The 20,526-nt window shown below is 45.6% G+C and overlaps 2 protein-coding genes across 11 annotated transcripts in view; both read right to left on the reverse strand.

The window, feature by feature from the left end:
- The window catches only part of NASP (nuclear autoantigenic sperm protein), an 84,742-nt gene extending 72,762 nt beyond the window's left edge, over positions 1-11,980 (reverse strand). The window contains exon 1 of one of the 4 annotated variants that reach the window (XM_030206221.1): positions 11,821-11,980. The gene's annotated coding sequence lies outside the window, so the exon portion shown is untranslated. The remainder of the gene's footprint in view (positions 1-11,820) is intronic. The other 3 variants (XM_030206222.1, XM_030206219.1, XM_030206220.1) reach the window with 3 other exon arrangements.
- Positions 11,981-18,774: 6,794 nt separating this feature from the next.
- LOC115471898 (aldo-keto reductase family 1 member A1-like) overlaps positions 18,775-20,526 on the reverse strand; it is a 43,052-nt gene continuing 41,300 nt past the window's right edge. For all 7 annotated transcript variants that reach the window (XM_030205814.1, XM_030205817.1, XM_030205815.1 and 4 more), the window contains exon 9: positions 18,775-18,900. In XM_030205814.1, the coding sequence (XP_030061674.1) occupies positions 18,835-18,900 (66 nt within the window). In that variant the 3' untranslated portion in view covers positions 18,775-18,834. The remainder of the gene's footprint in view (positions 18,901-20,526) is intronic.

Below are 20,526 nucleotides of genomic sequence, written 5' to 3' on the forward strand. Positions count from 1 at the left end.
TTATAATGCCGAGTAGCCTAGCGGTTAGTGCAATGGACTTTGATCCTGAGGAACTGAGTTCGATTTCCACCGCAGCTCCTTGTGACTCTGGGCAGTCACTTAACCCTCCATTGCCCCTGGTACAAATAAGTACCTTAATATACTATGTAAACCGCTTTGAATGTAGTTGCAAAAAAAACACAGAAAGGCGGTATATCAAGTCCCATTTCCCTTTCTCTTTGTATCGCTCCACAGTGTGACAGCACCTCATACTGTGAACATTCTGGTCACTGCATCTGAAAAAGAGGCATTTGAAAAGGTACAGAGAAGGGTGGATGAAAATGATAAAGGGGATGGAACGACTTCCCTGTGAGGAAAGGCTAAAATGGCTAAGGCTCTTCAGCTTAGAGAAAAGACGGTAGAGGGACAATGGCATCAATCCACAGGGAATCCATCTAACTCCTGCAACTGGAGAAGGCTCCCAGTTACACAATGGACCAAAAACCCATCAGATCCACCAGCCCATGATTAGGTCAATGACCTCCTGAGCCAGCTGCAATTCGCCTGGGTCAAACAAGACCCTGCTGAGATAATCAGCCTCCCTATTGAGCACCCCTTTGATGTGCGGCCAACAGAAGGGGAATGTGAGCCTCCGCCCACAGGAACAGGAGGTGGGCTTCCCAGGTAAGGGGGGGGCACTCAAGGTTCCCCCTTGCCGATTTAGATAAGCCAATGCTCTCATGCTGTCCAAGATCACCACAGGCTGCCCCCAAATGAGCGGGGCAAAGCTGAGAAGAGCATACCTGATGACCCTGAGCTCCAGCCAGTTATCAACCATGAGGCCTCCTCCACAGACCACCAACCCTGTGCCACGTGGAGATGAGCCCCCCACCTCCCAAATCCAGACAGGCTCACGTCCGACATTATCACACACCAGGCCTGCATAATGAGTGGAAGAACCACTTGGAGATTCCGAGGCGACAGCCAACTCGCCATGCACAGCTGAGCCTGGAACGGCCAGATAATTCTCCGAGACTGGAGACCAACAGCTCAAGAGCGACATTTGAAGTGGCCAAATATGAAAACAAGCACAGGTTCTCTATCTGCTGACAAATCTTCAACTGATGAGGAGGGGACAGAAAAACCTAAGCCGACCAAGTGTTGAAGCACATTCCCAAATACACCGACTGGGTCGGAGTCAGGTGACGTTGAAACTGACCACCCACCCTGGAGGAAGCCTCCTCACTGTGCCACTAGGAAGGAGCCCACATGAGCCAATCATCCAAACAGGGATGGACCTGTATGCTCTGCTTTCTGCAAATGAGCGGACACCACCACCATAACCTTGGAAAAGGTCCTGGGTGCTGTGGCCAATCCAAAGGGCATCATGTTGAACTGGAAATGGCGGCAGAGGACTGCAAAGCAGAGGCCAAACAGGAATGTGAAAGTAAGCCTCCCAGATATCCAGGGACACCAGAAACTCACCCAACTGCACCAAGGCGATGACTGACACACACAGAGTCTCCATGTGGAAATGCTGAATTTTGAGAGCTGTTTGACCCCCTTGAGATCCAGAACCAGATGGGGGATCCCCCCTTCTTCGGGATCACGTAGTACATTGAATACCTGCCTGTTTCCCCATTCTAACCGGGGACCAGCTCAATTGCGTCCAGGACCAACTGCTGCTTGGCCAGAGGACTGCAGGGAGACACCAAGGCAGGGACTGCCAATGGGTGATCCTGGCCTATTCTTCGAAGAACAGGGACAGTCTTCCTCAATGGGACCTGGAGAAGCCTGCACACCATCGTTGTGAGGCAAGGGAGGAGGAGAGCCTTACACCAGATGTGCCTGACTTCTGAAGCCGCGAAAGGAAGGCTGGGCTCTGTGGAGAACGCTACCTATCACCTGACCTCTCCTAGGCCGGTAGCGCTTAGCCTCCAGCAGATGAACCCACACAGACCAGAACTGAATCTTAAGCCTATCCTCAGGCAAGCGCTGGACCTTAGAATCATCCAAATCCTCAACCAGCTTCTCACCAAATAGCAACTTGCCACTAAAAGGAGCCTTGCCAGGCACAACTTGGAAGCCGCATCTGTAGCCCAATTCAATAACCAAAGCCAGCATCACACCGAAACAGCCAACGCCATCTGATTGTCCGAGGCCCAAAGCAGATCATACAGAGCATCAGGCAAGACAGACAATCCCGCCTCCAAAGCCAGTGAAGTTGACTAGGATTTCGGCTCCATAAGCTGCTGCGACAAGAGGGATGCCCAAGCAATGTAGGATAAGAGCAGCCCCCTGAAAGGCAAGCTTCAAGGACACCTCAATCTTGCTATCCTTCACATCCTTCAGCGCCATACCACCCTCCATAGGGATGGTGGTCTTTGCGACAGCTGTAATCAGGGCACTGACCCTGGGTTGACCAACCATTCCAGCTCTGCTAGAAGAATGGGGTAAAGGTGTGACTGGCCCAGGTAGAATGCGCCTCCACACCCTCCGGAACGGATTTTCCAGAAGGAAGGTAAGCTGAAGCAACCATTTCCTTAAGCCATCGGGAAATAGTGGACTTAGAAGCTATAAGGACCTAGCGCAAACCGCCCAGCAAATAAACAACAGATCGGAATGACGCAAACCATTAGAAGACTTGACGTAATGCTTCAGAACCCTCTTGATATCCAAACATTTCAGGCAATGCTGCTCCTCTGTTCCAGAAGAAAGCACAGGCAGTACCATCGGCTGAAAAACATGAAAACGAAACACGTTAAGCGGAAAAGAGGGGGACCGGGCGCAGGAACACCCAATCAGAGCTGAACTCCAAGAACGATGATCTACAAGAAAGAAGTGGAACGACACCTACCCCTCAGCATAGCAGAAATGACTCCCGCCGAGAAACATCTGTTAACTAACCTCGCCCGCTCAAAAAGCCAAGCTGTAAGACAAATATCGACCAGGGTCTGGATGAAGAACTGGTTCCTGCAACTAATAACCTGGAAGGACTGCGATCTTGAGAGGGGAACCGGCCAACAGATTCCGAGATCAGCGTACCAGGGACTGAGAGGCCTTATATTCTAGATCAGACGACCTAAAGAGACCATGGCAAGAATGCATACAGGAGACCCTCGGGCCACGGTTTGAAGCAGCGCCTCGAATCCTTGGATCTAGGGGGGTCTCCTCAGCGATTGAAGTATGCCGGCACCTTCGCATTGGCTGCTGAGACAAACAGATCTACTGACAGGAATCTCCAGCAAAGCACGAGACTCTGGAATGCGTCGTCGCTAAAAGTCCACTCCCTAATAATCAGACAGGTGTGACTGAGAAAGTCTGTCTGAACGTGTTCCAACCCTGCCATAGGACCACCGACAGATCTAGCAGATGACTCTCCACTCAGCCTAGAAGAAGCAGCAACCTCTAGCTCAAACTGAAGACCTTTGTTTCTTCTTGGCGATTGAGATAGGCCATTGCCGTGGTATTCTCAGACGCAGACTGACCTGCTTTCTAGCAATGGACAAAAGGCTCAAAATGCCAAGCGTATTGTCCTTGACTAAGAGGTTGATGGAGCTATTTGCCTCCTCCGGAACCCAGAGACTTTGAGCAAATTGTCCCAGACCATGTGCTTCCCAGTCCTTCAGACTGACATCCGTCATAACCATTGTCCACTGTGGAGCATCCAGCAGCCTTCCCCTGGCAAGATGAAGATAAGGAGGTACTGAGAGGGCTCCAAATCAAAGAAGATAAGGAGGAACTGAAAGAGCTCCAAATCGCCTTTCAAAAGGGCTTACTACGTAACCGAGGACAGCAGACAAAAAAAAACTGGGTAACTGGCAAAGTACCTTGTAACCTCTTTAGGAGTGACTTAGCGACGACCAACCAATCCTCTCGGTAAAGGTGAACCAGAATACTCTCCAACCTGAAAGTTGCAGCCACTACTACCATGAAGTTGGAGAACAAGCGATGTCAGACCTACGAGTTCTCATACCAAATAGAGCGCTGCCAAGCATGGAACTCGGACCAGGCTCTGCCTAGCGGCCAGACAAACCCAGGTGTCACCTGCACTGACCGCCGTTCCCCAGAGGTTGAGCCCCTAGGTGCGGGCGGCCTGCAGGGCTTACGAGAAGAAGCAGTAAGCGGGGTGATGAACGTGACAGCCAGACAGGCAACAGGCAAGAAAGTGAATCCAGGTACAGGCAGTAGGCAGGCAGGCAGCAGGCACGAGAGTAATGCAGGTACAGGCAGAGTCAAGAGGTAGACAGCAGACAAGAGTAATCCAGGTACAGCTACCAGAAGTACTGTGTCAACTGTTGGAAGGATGAGAAGCCTGTGGAAAACAGCCCTGACAGCTTCCGCTCCGAGACATGAATGACAGGGAGACTCCAGGAGAGCAACTGGCAACTTCCTCGCAAACTCAATACACTTTGCTTCTGTCTTCTTCAAACCAGCAGAGCTGACAAACAAAACTGGAAACACTAACGACAGCAAAGACTAGTAAGAAGGGAGTGTCAACAGGATTAAGCATTACAGGAGAGAGACCTTGACTGGTTATATGAAGACTATGGAGAATCCAAAGGGCTTTGAAAGTCAGTGACATGCAGGGAAGGAAGGAAGAATTGCAAATCATAAGAAAAGGGGAAGAACTGTGAAATCAGCTATGGAAATAGTGCTAACTATGGCCTTGCCCAGCGCTATAGACTTATGCCTAGAGCGTGCCACATGCAAGCCTAAGAAAGGTGCTTCAATTGACATTTTCCAAAAGAAAAAAGAAAATATCCAAATATATGGGAGGACCACAGGGAGACCATGGACGTGGCCTGAGAATGGCAAAGACAAACCAAACTCGGGAATCCATATAAAGTTATATAGGGAAAAGGAACGTAATATATCGCCTGTGTTTTTTTTTGCAACTACATCCAAAACGGTTTACATATATATAGGTACTCACTTGTACCTGGGACAATGGAGGGTTAAATGACTTACCCAGAGTCACAAGGAGCTGCAGTGGGAATCAAACCCAGCTCTCCAGGATCAAAAACCGCCGCACTAACCACTAGGCTACTCCTCCACCCCATGGAATATATGTCATAAAGAGCGGAGAGGAAAAATTAAAAACCCCAACGAGCAGTGCAGCTAGCTGAGAACCCGGGGAACTGGGGTAGACCCTCACTGTAAACCCCTGCACCCAAAGAAAAGGAGATATATTTTTTTTTTTACCTAAGAACTGGTACAAGAGCAGGTTTGCACTAGTAAGTCTATCATAAATGTGCCTTCCTGCCATGCTGAGCACCAACTCACCCTAAGCTGAAGCATCAAGGCACAGAATTGCCCCTTTTTGTGGCATTCTATGTTCCGAGTCCGAGAGACTGAATTTCCAGACAGCCATGCATGAACAGTTAGAAGATATGGAAGCTGCCTATGAAAGGAACTTCTCCCGGCAGCCAACCATTCTGAATCAAAACCATGGACTCAGCATTTCCAAAAAATTCTCTGATCGGCGAACAATTATCATGTCATAGAAAAGACCTAACAGGGCCTTTAGCAAGATAACAGGGTGTGAATGAGACACAGGGTCACCCACCAGATTCAAGAGAACCATGAAACGCACAGAGATAAGAATAAAAAAACCCTCAGTGAAAATAAAGTAGAGGGAGCAGGGATAATATGGCTAGTATATATGTAGAGTGCTGCCTACATCCCGTAATGCTAAAGAAATAATTAGTAATATGGAATTCATCCCTCCAGACGGTGCTACTGGAGAAAATAAGGGCTAAGAAAAAAAAAAAAAAAAAAAAAAAAAAAAAACAAACTTTGAATACAACCATGAAAGAAACCGGCTGCTCTGCCTCGGCAGGACCTTCTGTAAAAATGGCGGTGTTTCCCGCCGACACTGAAAACCACAGCTGTCAAAGCCTTCCCAGCGGCAAGAAGATAAACGCATGGCATTTCAAAGAGAACCGCAAAATCGGCAGAGCGAGAAGTCTTCCAAGACTAGAAAGAAACGTTACTGCCTCTCCCAAATTCAGAGACTCTTCCCTCGAAGAGTCTGAGCCGTTGCAGAACCCACATAGTGAGCCAGCCAAGAGCAAGGAGGACTGGTGAGGGGAGGGACCGCAACCCAGCACCGCAGGCGAACGAGGAGGCAGACAAGATGGTGGCAGTTCCTGCCAAAAACGGAGCCGCCGACGGAGCTGAGACTGCCACTACAGAATCTGCCAAAATGGAACCCCCCCCCCCGCTGACGACGTTCCTACCCCTTCCCCCGAAGAAGCTTCCACAGCAGTGCAGAATTTACAACACCCCACCGCTGACAGACTAAACAGCGGCAGAGTTACTCAGCCATCACTATTAAATTATTTATATTTCTTTAAAGCGGTACACACAGTCCAGCACAGCAGAGGCAAAACAGAGGGAAAATCAAAACAAGAGCTGTAATGCCTGATACTGCAAGGAAACAAAACGATCAGAGCTCTGACCTTAGTTTTTTTTTTTTTTTTTTTACTTGTGGCTGCCTCTCCCTGCCTCTAAGGCTCTTCCCCTGAGGAGCCTGAGGAAGCTGATAATGTACGACTGTACAGAAAAATTAACTGAGCTATAATTACTAATTATTTTTTTTTCATTATTTACTTTCAATGCAGAATCAGTGAGGCTGTCTCTCCTGGCTTACAGGACACCCTTCTGAGAAGGGGCTGAAGCTGTGCCAATTAAACTTCAGTCCCTAAATCAAACATATGGGGACTTTTTAAACAAAGCCCAGAAACAATATCAGGGAGGACAAGGGGGGAGGGACCCGGCCACCCGAGTTTAGCACCCCCAAAGCACTAAGAAGGCCCAAGCAGACCTTTGCCTCCACATAACAGGCTTTCTGCTTGTCAGAAATAAAAGGGTACACAGAGAATAAAGCCAATAAGAGAAAATATACAAAAAATACAGGAAAGAAAAAAAATAGAGAAGTACAAGAATGAGACTGAAGGGCTCACCACCTTCCACCTGCTGTAGACTGAGATTACTGGATCTTTCTCTGGTTGTCAAGGGCTCTTATTGGCTCTCTCGAGTCAGTTTTTTCAGTCTCCACCTACTGGAAGGCGTGCACAACCCATCAGTCACATTCTGGGCCGGTCCGGAGGGACGCTAAGAAACTTTCTTTAAGTTAGTCCCTTTATTTTCTATCTATATGTTCCATCTTTGCTTACACCCTATGACCTGACAGTATTTCCCAAGTCCAGTCCTGGAGTACCCCTTGCCAGTAAGATTTTCAGAATACCCACAATGAATATGCATTTGCATACACTGCCTCAATTATATGCAAACCTCTCATTCATATTCAGTATGGATATCTTGAAAACCTGACTGGCAAGGGGTACACGAGGAGCAGACTTGGGAAACACTGCCCTATGTTGTCAATAAAAATGTTTTATTGCGTATTGTGTTGACATTGTAGGTAGTACACTTACTACCTTGCATTATTTGAAGGTTTTTACTACTGTAATTGTCTATGGCCTATGTTTGACTTGTTCTTGCTGCGCACTGTCTTGAGTGAATTCCTTCAAAGGCAGTAAATAAATCCAAATAAATAAAAATGTGGAAGTGCACAGTGTAAATATTCTTTGGAGTTGTTAATCCTAAGTGGAGGAGTGGCCTAGTGGTTAGAGCACTGGTCTTGACATCCAGAGGCGGCCGGTTCAAATCCCACTGCTGCTCCTTGTGATCTTGGGCAAATCACTTAACCCTCCATTGCCTCTGGTACAAACTTAGATTGTGAGCCCTCCTGGGACAGAGAAATATCCAGTGTACCTGAATGTAACTCACCTTGAGCTACTACTGAAAAAGGTGTGAGCAAAACCCAAATAAAGTTCATATTGGATAGTTAATGTAGGCTGCTGAAAGAAAGACAATGATTGTAATTCTACAGGAGTAGTCATCTGCCCAAGTTATTTGTTATATATTTGTTGCATTTGTATCCCACCTTATCCCATCTCTTTGCAGGCTCAAAGTGCAGGCTCAAAGTGGCTTACAATACATCATGAGTAGTGGAAGAATGTTAGTAATAAACATTTAGTATTGCATATATATATATACACAATATATACACAAATCGAGAAATTTCAGCTCCAAAATGCCTTCAAAACCCAGGGTCATCTTATCAGTGGGTCATTTCCCCATAGTGGCTAAAAGAATCTAATCATCCCCAACCTCACTGGCAGCACCATCCTGCATCTGAATCCCCCCTTCTCAACGATACTCCTAGGCTGTCTGGAGCCTTCTCCTGAAAACTCCTTCTGACTTGTCCTGCCCATACAAATAAAGGAAGTGGTGGGTGGGGGACACGGCGGATCAGAGAGGGTGCTCTAGAGCAAGCCACAGACAGCCTAGGAACATCACTGCACTGCTGTTGCTGTACAGAAGATAAGTTTGAAGGTACACAGCAAGGGGGGTGGGGAATTAAATGTCAAACCTGCAGGCTGACAGATGGAGAGGCAAAACAGTTGCAGGACCTAACACCAGGGAGGGAAACGAGATTAATGTTAGATAAGATGAAAGAGGAAGCAATATTGGGCAAGGAGGTGGAGAAGGAGGACAGAGGTGAGCAATGTTGGACCCAGAGGCGGGGACGGAGAATTGTGCTGGCCCAGGTAAGGGAGGGAGGGCTGGAGGGAAGCCTCACCTTATATACATAGGTCATAGTATTTTTTGGTCATTTTTAATCCTATAACTACCCTCAACTTTTACATGAGACCAACTTATACATGAGTATATACAGTAGGTATGACTGAGGAAAGTGAAGATTGAACAATGTTCCATAATGCCACATTGTAAAAAGTTGTCAGCTCCTCCTGTTGGACGAGAAAGCTCATTCATCACAGGATTTGAAGTTCTTTATTCTTGAACAGCTGCCTCCTGGGGGAGGCTATTTTCAATGTTTGATATGGGAACAATTTTTTAGTTATACTTAGAAGACTCATTCAGCGTGGCTTGAACACAGATAGAATGGCAAGTGTTTTTTTGTGAGGGTGTGTGTGATTGTCACTGGCCATGGGTGCTTGTGGGCGATATTTATAGCACATGCACCGGCATTTTTGTTTCATTATGGTGGATGAAGATGACTTGTTTGGCGAGTAGAATAGGAATAGCACTTGAAATGTTTTACATATTATGGACTGACCTGCAAACTGTGAATCCAGTATGGATACTGGCAGTGCTTTCTACCTGGTTTTTTTTTCCCCATTTATGATTAAGCCGAGATTGGGTGGCAGAGCCGGTGGTTGGGAGGCAGGGATAGTGCTGGGCAGACTTGTACGGTATGTGCCCTGAAGAGGACAGGTACAAATCAAGGTAAGGTATACACAAAAAGTAGCACATATGAGTTTATCTTGTTGGGCAGACTGGATGGACCATGCAGGTCTTTTTCTGCTGTCATCTACTATGTTATATTCCCACATCTATTTTACATCACTGAACAAAGTTTGGCATGAGAAGTTTTTCTTTCCTAAACTTAGTTTTTTGGGGGTTTTTTTTTTTTTTTAAGAACATGAGAGATAAATGACTAATTTGTGGCATAAATTTTTGACCAGTTGTGGTATTTTACTTGAGGTTTAAGGGTGTTGATACTGCCAACTTCATGTGAGCCCATAGATGTACCAATTTATTAAGCCCTCATTTTATTAATAAATGGACCTTTTGAGAGATTTTCCTTAGCACATGTGTTAAAACTGCAAATCCCCTTTTGTATTTATTTATAAACCCCAGCAGTACATTCAAATTAGATATTATCCCAATATCCTGTTTCCAATAGTGGCCAATCCAGGTCACAAGTACCTGGCAGAAACCCAATTAGTAGCATCATTCCAGGCTACCAATCCCAGGGCAAGCAGTGGCTTCCCCCATGTCCATCTAAATAGACTATGGCCTTTTTCTCCAGGAAGTTATCCAAACCTTTAAACCCAGATATGCTGTTACCATATCCTAGCAAGTTCCAGAGCTTAACTATTCTTTTGAGTGAAAAAATATTTCCTCCTATTTGTTTTTAAAGTATTTCCACGTAATTTCATTGAGTGTCCCCTGGTCTTTGTAATTTTTGAAAGACTGAAAAATTGATTCACTTCTATTCGTTCTGAACCACGCAAGATTTTGTAGACCTCAATCATATCCCCCCTCAGCTGTCTTTTCCAAGCTGAAGTGCCATATCCTCTTTATCCTTTCCTCATATGGGAGGCGTTCCATCCCCTTTATCCTTTTGGTAGCTCTTCTTTGAACCTTTTCTAATTCCGCTATATCTTTTTTGAGATAAGGCAACCAGAATTGAACGCAACATTCAAGGTGAGATCACATCCCCAATTTATACAGAGGCATTATAACATTCTCAGTCTTATTTTGCATCCCTCTCCTAATTCCTTGCATCCAGTTTGTTCTTTTGGCTGCCACCGCACACTGGGCGTAAGAGTTCAGTGTATTGTCTATATTATGTCACCTACATCTTTTTTTCTTGAGAGCCGACTCCTAAAGTGGACCCTAGCATCAGGTAACTATCATTTGTCCTTGCACCGAGTGTGTGTGTGGGGTGGGGGGGGGGGGGAGCAGGAGAGAGATTGATAAGCACAGCTCGGGAGAGGGACCTTAGGATGATAGTTTCCAAGAATCTCAAGATGTCAAAAATGTGACAAGGCGGTGGCCACGGCCAGAAGGATGGCTAGGCCTCATATGGAGGGATATAACCAGCAGAAAAAAAGGTGTTGATGCCCCTTGTACAAGTCATTTGTGAGGCCCCATGGAGTGTGGCATTCAGTTTTGGAGGCCGCATCTTGCTAAGGATGTAAAAAGACTTGTAACAGTTCAGAGAAAGTGATGAAAAAGGTAGGGTGAAAATGTGCACCCCTAGAGGAAAGGCGAGACAGGGGTGATAGTTGAAAAGTATGAACTTACAAGCAAACCTTTTGCAGAGATGAGGTGGTGTTAGAACTAGAGGACATGAATTAAGGTAGTGGGGGTGGGGGGGGATGACTCAGGAATAATATCATGAAGTATTCTTTCATTCAGAGGGTGGTAGGTATCTGGAATGCCCTGGGGTGGATGTGACATCAGTAATGGATAAACACAAAGGAATCCTGTATAGAAGAGGTGGAACCAAACAAGTTTAGCGGTGATTTGATGGCAACACCAGTTCTGTGCCGGATGATCCCGGAGGAAAAGGCCAGGGCTGGGCAAGGACAAATGAAGATCAAGTGTAGGTATCATCCCTTATACTATGAGCATTATCTTGTTGGGCAGGTGGGTCTTTTGATCTGCCATCATCTACTAGGACTATTGTCTTATTGAGGAGCAGGAATGAGATACACTACCAAGGTGGGGGGTGGGGGAAGGAGATGCTGCTGTGCTGCTGGCATAGGGGGGGGCCAGGTGCACTGACAGTACTGGGGGAGGGGGGAGGACTTTTTTTTTTTTAATACTGGCATAGCAGTCTGGGTGCATTGACAGAGCTGGGGGGGGGGGGAGGGGAAACTATTGCAGTGCCCATTCCGCGAGGACCCTCACTCTCTGTACCGGCCACTAATATACCCCTCCCCCCCTCCCTCTCTCTAAACCAGAGCCGGCACAAAGCAAGCGCCACGCGCTCCCTCCCAACGGCGCGCAGACAGCCCCTCCCTCCCCCCCTCCCCCCACAGAAGAACAAGCTTGGCGCCAAAACGCGGAGCGAGCCCAGCGCGTGCGCCTCCTGCTACTACCCGCTTTGCTCAGACACCCAGGTGCACAATCCCCACAAGACTAGACTAACTCCCCCTCCCCCTCCTCACCTTGGTGCAGCGATACCGAGTCCCCCTCCCCCACGCTCCAATCTCTTTCCCCCCTTCCACCTACCTTCAAACTTGTCTTTCAGATCAGCAGCAGCAGCGCCAAATAGTTCCTCCAGGCAACCACACAACCCACCGGCCCCAGACACGCAAACCCTTAACCCTTCCTTCTTCAACGCCCCGCCCCCTCTGACGCACCTTCTGCCGGGTCCCGCCCAGTCGGCAAAGGAAGTTGCGTCACAGGCGGCTCCTCCCAGTCCTGATGATGATGACTTCAAAGGTAAGTGTGTAAGGAAAGGAGCGTTTAATAGGCCAATTGAAGCTGCCACACAGGTGACGACGGAGCAGCGGTGGCTCTTGTTCTCTTTGCGCTTCGTCGACGTCCCAGAGCCGCAGTTTGTTGCTGTTGTTGGCCGCGCCGCGCGCGTGGCCACTAAAGGGCAGCACGCGCCTGCGCCTTGCACTCACCCATTCCCTGCGCATGCGCCACCTTCATTTGGCTGACGTTTAAACAAAAGTTGCCCTTAGTTTATTGGCTTTTAATAATGTGATACTATAAAGCATTGCTCAAGTTAAAACAGCCATGTTTTGTAGAACAAAGTATATAATTATAGTACATAAGTAGTGCCATACTGGGAAAGACCAAAGGTCCATCTAGCCCAGCATCCTGTCACCGACAGTGGCCAATCCAGGTCAAGGGCACCTGGCACGCTCCCCAAACGTAAAAACATTCCAGACAAGTTATACCTAAAAATGCGGAATTTTTCCAAGTCCATTTAATAGCGGTCTATGGACTTGTCCTTTAGGAATCTATCTAACCCCTTTTTAAACTCCGTCAAGCTAACCGCCCGTACCACGTTCTCCGGCAACGAATTCCAGAGTCTAATTACACGTTGGGTGAAGAAAAATTTTCTCCGATTCGTTTTAAATTTACCACACTGTAGCTTCAACTCATGCCCTCTAGTCCTAGTATTTTTGGATAGCGTGAACAGTCGCTTCACATCCACCCGATCCATTCCACTCATTATTTTATACACTTCTATCATATCTCCCCTCAGCCGTCTCTTCTCCAAGCTGAAAAGCCCTAGCCTTCTCAGCCTCTCTTCATAGGAAAGTCGTCCCATCCCCACTATCATTTTCGTCGCCCTTCGCTGTACCTTTTCCAATTCTACTATATCTTTTTTGAGATACGGAGACCAGTACTGAACACAATACTCCAGGTGCGGTCGCACCATGGAGCGATACAACGGCATTATAACATCCGCACACCTGGACTCCATACCCTTCCTAATAACACCCAACATTCTATTCGCTTTCCTAGCCGCAGCAGCACACTGAGCAGAAGGTTTCAGCGTATCATCGACGACGACACCCAGATCCCTTTCTTGATCCGTAACTCCTAACGCGGAACCTTGCAAGACGTAGCTATAATTCGGGTTCCTCTTACCCACATGCATCACTTTGCACTTGTCAACATTGAACTTCATCTGCCACTTGCACGCCCATTCTCCCAGTCTCGCAAGGTCCTCCTGTAATCGTTCACATTCCTCCTGCGACTTGACGACCCTGAATAATTTTGTGTCATCGGCGAATTTAATTACCTCACTAGTTATTCCCATCTCTAGGTCATTTATGAATACATTAAAAAGCAACGGACCCAGCACAGACCCCTGCGGGACCCCACTAACTACCCTCCTCCACTGAGAATACTGGCCACGCAATCCTACTCTCTGCTTCCTATCTTTCAACCAGTTCTTAATCCATAATAATACCCTACCTCCGATTCCATGACTCTGCAATTTCTTCAGGAGTCTTTCGTGCGGCACTTTGTCAAACGCCTTCTGAAAATCCAGATATACAATATCAACCGGCTCCCCATTGTCCACATGTTTGCTTACCCCCTCAAAAAAATGCATTAGATTGGTGAGGCAAGACTTCCCTTCACTAAATCCGTGCTGACTTTGTCTCATCAGTCCATGTTTTTGTATATGCTCTGCAATTTTATTCTTAATAATAGCCTCCACCATCTTGCCCGGCACCGACGTCAGACTCACCGGTCTATAATTTCCCGGATCTCCTCTGGAACCCTTCTTAAAAATCGGAGTAACATTGGCTACCCTCCAGTCTTCCGGTACTACACTCGATTTTAGGGACAGATTGCATATTTCTAACAGTAGCTCCGCAAGTTCATTTTTTAGTTCTATTAATACTCTGGGATGAATACCATCAGGTCCCGGTGATTTACTACTCTTCAGCTTGCTGAACTGACCCATTACATCCTCCAAGGTTACAGAGAATTTGTTTAGTTTCTCCGACTCCCCCGCTTCAAATATTCTTTCCGGCACCGGTGTCCCCCCCAAATCCTCCTCGGTGAAGACCGAAGCAAAGAATTCATTTAATTTCTCCGCTACGGCTTTGTCCTCCTTGATCGCCCCTTTAACACCATTTTCGTCCAGCGGCCCAACCGACTCTTTGGCCGGTTTCCTGCTTTTAATGTATCTAAAAAAAATTTTACTATGTATTTTTGCTTCCAACGCTAATTTCTTCTCAAAGTCCTTTTTTGCCCTCCTTATCTCCGCTTTGCATTTGGCTTGGCATTCCTTATGATCTATCCTGTTACTTTCAGTTGGTTCTCTTCTCCACTTTCTGAAGGATTGTTTTTTGGCTCTAATGATTTCCTTTATCTTACTGTTTAGCCACGCCGGCTGACGTTTAGTCTTTTTTCCCTTTTTTCTAATACGTGGAATATATTTGTCCTGAACCTCCAGGATGGTGTTTTTAAACAGCATCCACGCCTGATGCAAGTTTTTTACTCTGCGAGCTGCTCCTTTCAGTCTTTTTTTCACCATTTTTCTCATTTTGTCGTAATCACCTTTTCTATAGTTAAACGCTAGCGTACTTGATTTCCTAGTTTCACTTCCTTCAATGCCAATATCAAAACCGATCATATTATGATCACTGTTATCAAGCGGCCCTCGTATCGTTACCCCCTGCACTAGATCATGAGCATCACTAAGGACTAAGTCTAGTATTTTTCCTTCTCTTGTCGGCTCCTGAACTAGCTGTTCCATGAAGCTGTCCTTGATTTCATCAAGAAATCTTATGTCCCTTGCGTGTACAGATGTTACATTAACCCAGTCTATATGCGGGTAATTGAAATCCCCCATTATTATTGTGTTGCCCAGTTTGTTTGCGTCCCTGATTTCCTTTAACATTTCCGCATCCGTCTGTTCGTCCTGGCCAGGCGGACGGTAGTACACTCCTATCACTATCCTTTTCCCCTTTGCACATGGAATTTCAATCCACAGTGATTCCAAGGAGTGTTTTGTTTCCTGCAGAATTTTCAATCTATTTGATTCAAGGCTCTCGTTAATATACAATGCTACCCCTCCACCAATCCGATTCACCCTATCACTACGATATAATTTGTACCCCGGTATGACAGTGTCCCACTGGTTATCCTCCTTCCACCAGGTCTCAGAGATGCCTATTATATCTAATTTTTCATTTAGTGCAATATATTCCAACTCCCCCATCTTATTTCTTAGGCTCCTGGCATTCGCATATTTCTACTACTACTACTACTACTTAACATTTCTAGAGCGCTACTAGGGTTACGCAGCGCTGTACAATTTAACAAAGAGAGACAGTCCCTGCTCAAAGAGCTTACAATCTAATAGATAAGAGTGAGACAAATATAGGACAATCAAGCCATTGTGACATCACTGATGAGGTTGGCTCTTAGGCATTGGTGGAATGAGGCATTATGACATCACAATCTCAGCTCTGGTTAAATCACTGCTATATGTAATACTACTACTACTACTTAACATTTCTAGAGCGCTACTAGGGTTATGCAGCGCTGTACAATTTAACAAAGAGAGACAGTCCCTGCTCAAAGAGCTTACAATCTAATAGACAAGTAAACGGTCGGTCCGATAGGGGCAGTCAAATTGGGGCAGTCTGGATTCACTGAACGGTAAGGGTTAGGTGCCGAACGCAGCATTGAAGAGGTGGGCTTTAAGCAAAGACTTGAAGACGGGCAGGGAGGGGGCTTGGCGTAAGGGTTCAGGAAGGTTGTTCCAAGCATAGGGTGAGGCGAGGCAGAATGAGCGGAGCCTGGAGTTGGCGGTGGTGGAGAAGGGTACTGAGAGGAGGGATTTATCCTGTGAACGGAGGTTACGGGCAGGAACGTAAGGGGAGATGAGGGTAGAAAGATAGTGAGGGGCAGCAGACTGAGTGATTTGTAGGTACTACTACTACTTAACATTTCTAGAGCGCTACTAGGGTTATGCAGCGCTGCACAATCTAACAAAGAGAGATAGTCCCTGCTCAAAGAGCTTACAATCTAATAGACAAGTAAACGGTCGGTCCGATAGGGGCAAATTGGGGCAGTCTGGATTCACTGAACGGTAAGGGTTAGGTGCCGAACGCAGCATTGAAGAGGTGGGCTTTAAGCAAAGACTTGAAGACGGGCAGGGAGGGGGCTTGGCGTAAGGGCTCAGGAAGGTTGTTCCAAGCATAGGGTGAGGCGAGGCAGAATGAGCGGAACCTGGAGTTGGCGGTGGTGGAGAAGGGTACTGAGAGGAGGGATTTATCCTGTGAACGGAGGTTACGGGCAGGAACGTAAGGGGAGATGAGGGTAGAAAGATAGTGAGGGGCAGCAGACTGAGTGCATTTGTAGGTAAGAAGGAGAAGCTTGAATTGAATGCGGTATCTGATCGGAAGCCAGTGAAGTGACCTGAGCTTTATTTTTCTTTAAATTGAAATAGTTTCCTTCTCTTCAGAGCCTTATGGTAAATGTATTTTAGTTTAATCAACAACCCCCCAACTTCTATTAAAAAAGACTGGAGGCTACTTGACCTGAAACTGCCTCATTTTCTGGGCCAATTAGCACCAATAATAGACATCTTAAGCAATTATTGGAATCAAGATTTACACCTGTAACCCGGGTCTCACCTGGTTGTAGCTCCAGCTGTAGTCCACAAAAGAAGTTCACTATCTTTCTCACTTTAAACCTCATAGTCTTCGCTTTCACACAGGCCACTGTTAGCCCGCACCTCCTTTCAGTTCACATAAGAGCTGGGGTGGGTCAATGGTCCAGAATAGCAATCTGGGGGTTTGGGAGACGCTTTAACCAGTCAGGGTTCCGCTCGACTGTTCAGTCCATGAGCCAGGTTGCATTCCAGAGTAGAGAATGACACCGGGACAAAGTTTGTCCGCGCTCTGTCCCCGCCCCCTCCCCATGGACCCCCAGTCCTCATCTGCAGAAGCCTTGAACAATTATGATTTTATATTTAAATCTTTTTATTAAAGTATAAATAAGAACAATATGCTGTATAAATTACAAATAGAGAACAGTAACAGTGAGCAGCTATAATAACCCTCCTCACCACCAACCTCTACCCTTCCAACCCTAACAATAGCTGATTTCTACTACCCAAAGGAATCCTATTCCACTCTGTTAAAATTTATTTTATTTATTTAGATTTTGCTCACACCTTTTTCAGTAGTAGCTCAAGGTGACTTACATTCAGGTACTCTGGATATTTCTCTGGCCCAGGAGGACTCACAATCTAAGTTTGTACCTGAGGCAATGGAGGGTTAGGTGACTTGCCCAAGATTACAAGGAGCAGCAGTGGGATTTGTCCAAGGGTACAAAATACAACCCGTTTTGTATGCCCTAGAGGGGAGAAATATGCCCTATGAAGCACTGTTATGATTTTTTAATCTGTGAATGAATAAGAACTCATCAACAATCTCAGGATTCTGTCTAGCTGTCCTGTCTTCCACAGTCCTTCCTGCAATAGAAGATGTTTTCTTAGAAGATGTGCCAGTAGCAGGAATGTACAGGAGCCCCATGCAAATTTTGCTAGTTGTGGCCAGCATGCTTGCTTGTTTTTCCAAAAAAAATCAATACAGTACAATCCGCTTAAGTGCAAGGGTCTGGGACCAAAGAAGTACATGCAGTTAACCGGAGCGTGCACTTAACTGTTGTGACCCAAAGAAGCTTAACATATGATAAACATGTACAGTACTGTTTATGTTTCAACAATTTTTTATTGATGAGGTCACATGGTAAACAATTCCATCTCAGTCAATATAAATCGTATAACAGCGAAGTCTAGTACACTTTACTAAACCTGAAACGCCCATCATCAATGTTTTCCAAACTTTTCTCCCCTATCCCTTCCTTCTGGTCTTCTCCTATATCTATAATATGTACATGTATAATTACTGTGCAGTTGCATAACTATTAACAATAAACTTTTATATGAAACTCCAATATTTATAACTCGTGTTTTACTCAGTGTATTATCCCAACAATATTTACTGGTGGGTCCTCTTAATGTGCTCCTTCCAAGGATTGTTCTCCTATCTAATAATACACATGTCCCTCTATTATGCATTTAACATTACCCTTCCCACTCCTATACCCCCCTCCCCCCCCCCAACCTCCCTCCCCCTCTACTCGCATAAAATGTTCTCTAAACATCATGGTTAGTTACCTCTACGTCTGCACATGCTATTACTACCAGAGTGTAAAATATTGGTCTTGCTTCTTTTGGCACTGTGCTCCTCTTATAATAGGGGCAGATTATTGAGTACTGCGCTTCTCGCTTTATGTGAGATACTGTGTAAATATCTGTTCCAAATTGAAATAAAGGCTTTTCTTTGGGGTGCCGGGCCGACTTCTAAGGTCTATGACCTGAAAATGGCACGGATAAATCAAGATCACGTATACATATGTAGTATCACATCATACCTTATGCTATGAGTTTATCTTGTTGGGCAGACTAGATGGACCCTGCCTACTTTTGTTATTGAGCCTTTTTTGATTTGCTGTAGTTGTTGGCCTTTTTGCTGTTAATATAAAGATTTTTTTAAAAAAAGAGCACCACGGGGTTACTTCCATACTGCTCCAATTTCCTCAAACCATGGATGGACCGTACAGGTCTTTCTCTGCCGCCATCTACCATGCTACTATGTATGTTACAGGACAGAGACACAAGAGAGAAGCCGAGTCTAAACAAAAGGCACTTTATTCTGGGAAATGGTATGACACTGCTAATCCACAACATTAATACGGATCATTGAAGGGATAATAAGGGTGACCAGCATCTCTCGGTACGGATTTTCCTTGCACCTGGAATAAAAGAAGGAAATCTTGATAAAGCTGCATCGTTTCTGTACCAAATTTAACAGTCTGGCATTCTGTGCAACCCTACAGGAGGATTATTTCTTCACAAGCCTCTAATAATCACAGCCCCTAGTTTCCTGCAGCGAAGCTTCTGAAATCCCGTTCAAATTCTGTGGTACAGTTGAATACATTTTAATTAATTTGCATATTAAATAACCTACATTAATTCTGCATAATAAAAATTGTTTTCCAACCTTGTTCTCTGTGAGAAAGCGAAAAGTCATCCTGGCAGCGTGGGGAGGATGAAGATGTGCTGGGAGGGAGAGAGACTGCTAGAGCTGTTTTGGGAGGGAGGGAGAGTGCTGGAGCTTTGTTTGGAGAGAGGCAAAGGGCTGGAGCTATGATGGGAGGGAGGGTGGAGGCTGGGCCTGTACTGGGAGAGAGAGAAGGAGAGGATTATGGCTGGGGAGGGGGGAGAGAAGTGCCAGGACCTTCAGGGAAAGAAAGACTTTTTGGTTACAGTACACCAAGTGTTTACCAAGTGGGTCCAGGAGTACCCCCTTTCCAGTCAGGATTTCAGGATATCCACAATGAAAATGTATGAGATTGTTCTGCATACACTGCCTCCCATTGTATGCAAATCTGACTGGCAAGAGGGTACTTCAGGACCAACTTGGGAAACAGTGCAGTACACTACTTATGCCTGAACTGTATCCAAAAAGTCTTTCCCTGAAGATCCTGGCATTTTCACAATTTGCCGATAACTCTTAGGAAAGGAGTATTTAGATGCTCGTTTTTAAAAAAATATATATATCTTATATATATTATTTTGAAGAGAGGAGACCAGAGAGATTTGTTTCCTGTTATTTCCCTTGGAACATATATTCTAAACTACATCATTCAAGGTTATAAAGACCCCTGAAGCAGGCCATTGTGCCGAAACACGGCCGTGTCGGGTCGCTGTTATGTACATATAATTTTTTAAGTGAATAAATATAAAACAGTTGGTATCCTCATCCATTCTCCTCACTTTTTTGTTTCAACTTCCCCCCACCCCCAATCTCCCAGCACAGCTACAACCACACCTTTCTCCCTTCATTTCCCTCCCTCCTTCTCTCTCAGTACAACCCCAGTCCCCATCCTCCATCCCATCAAATATTAAAGTTCCTAAACCAGAGGATGGTGGTGTGATGAGGTTATAAAAAAGTGTCATATGGATTTTCACTTCAGTTTCAGTATTGTATTTTGTTGGAATTACAATTTATGGTCCAAAATTAATGCTGTTTTAATCGTGCAATAAAACGGTTTAATTGCGTGATTAATTGCAATTAAAATATTTTAATCGTTGCCCACCCCTAATAGTAACCAATTAGTTTTTCTCCCAAAATGATTTCCTAGGCCAAAAATTTTTTAAAGATGAACAAGCCGTGCAGTTTAGAATTTAAGAGAGCGATCACTTTCTGCCTGCAGTAGACTAAAATTCATATAAAGGTCCACCAAACTCTGTTTCCTTTGAGCCTAACAGAACTGGGATTAGCGTAACCAAACATACTACATTGCACGTCTTCCTGTTAGGCCCAGGTTGGTCCAATTCTTGAAGAATACATCAAGGCTCTTAATGTTAAAGCCATG

The sequence above is a fragment of the Microcaecilia unicolor genome, chromosome 6, assembly GCF_901765095.1.
Source record: "Microcaecilia unicolor chromosome 6, aMicUni1.1, whole genome shotgun sequence".
NCBI lineage: Eukaryota > Metazoa > Chordata > Amphibia > Gymnophiona > Siphonopidae > Microcaecilia > Microcaecilia unicolor.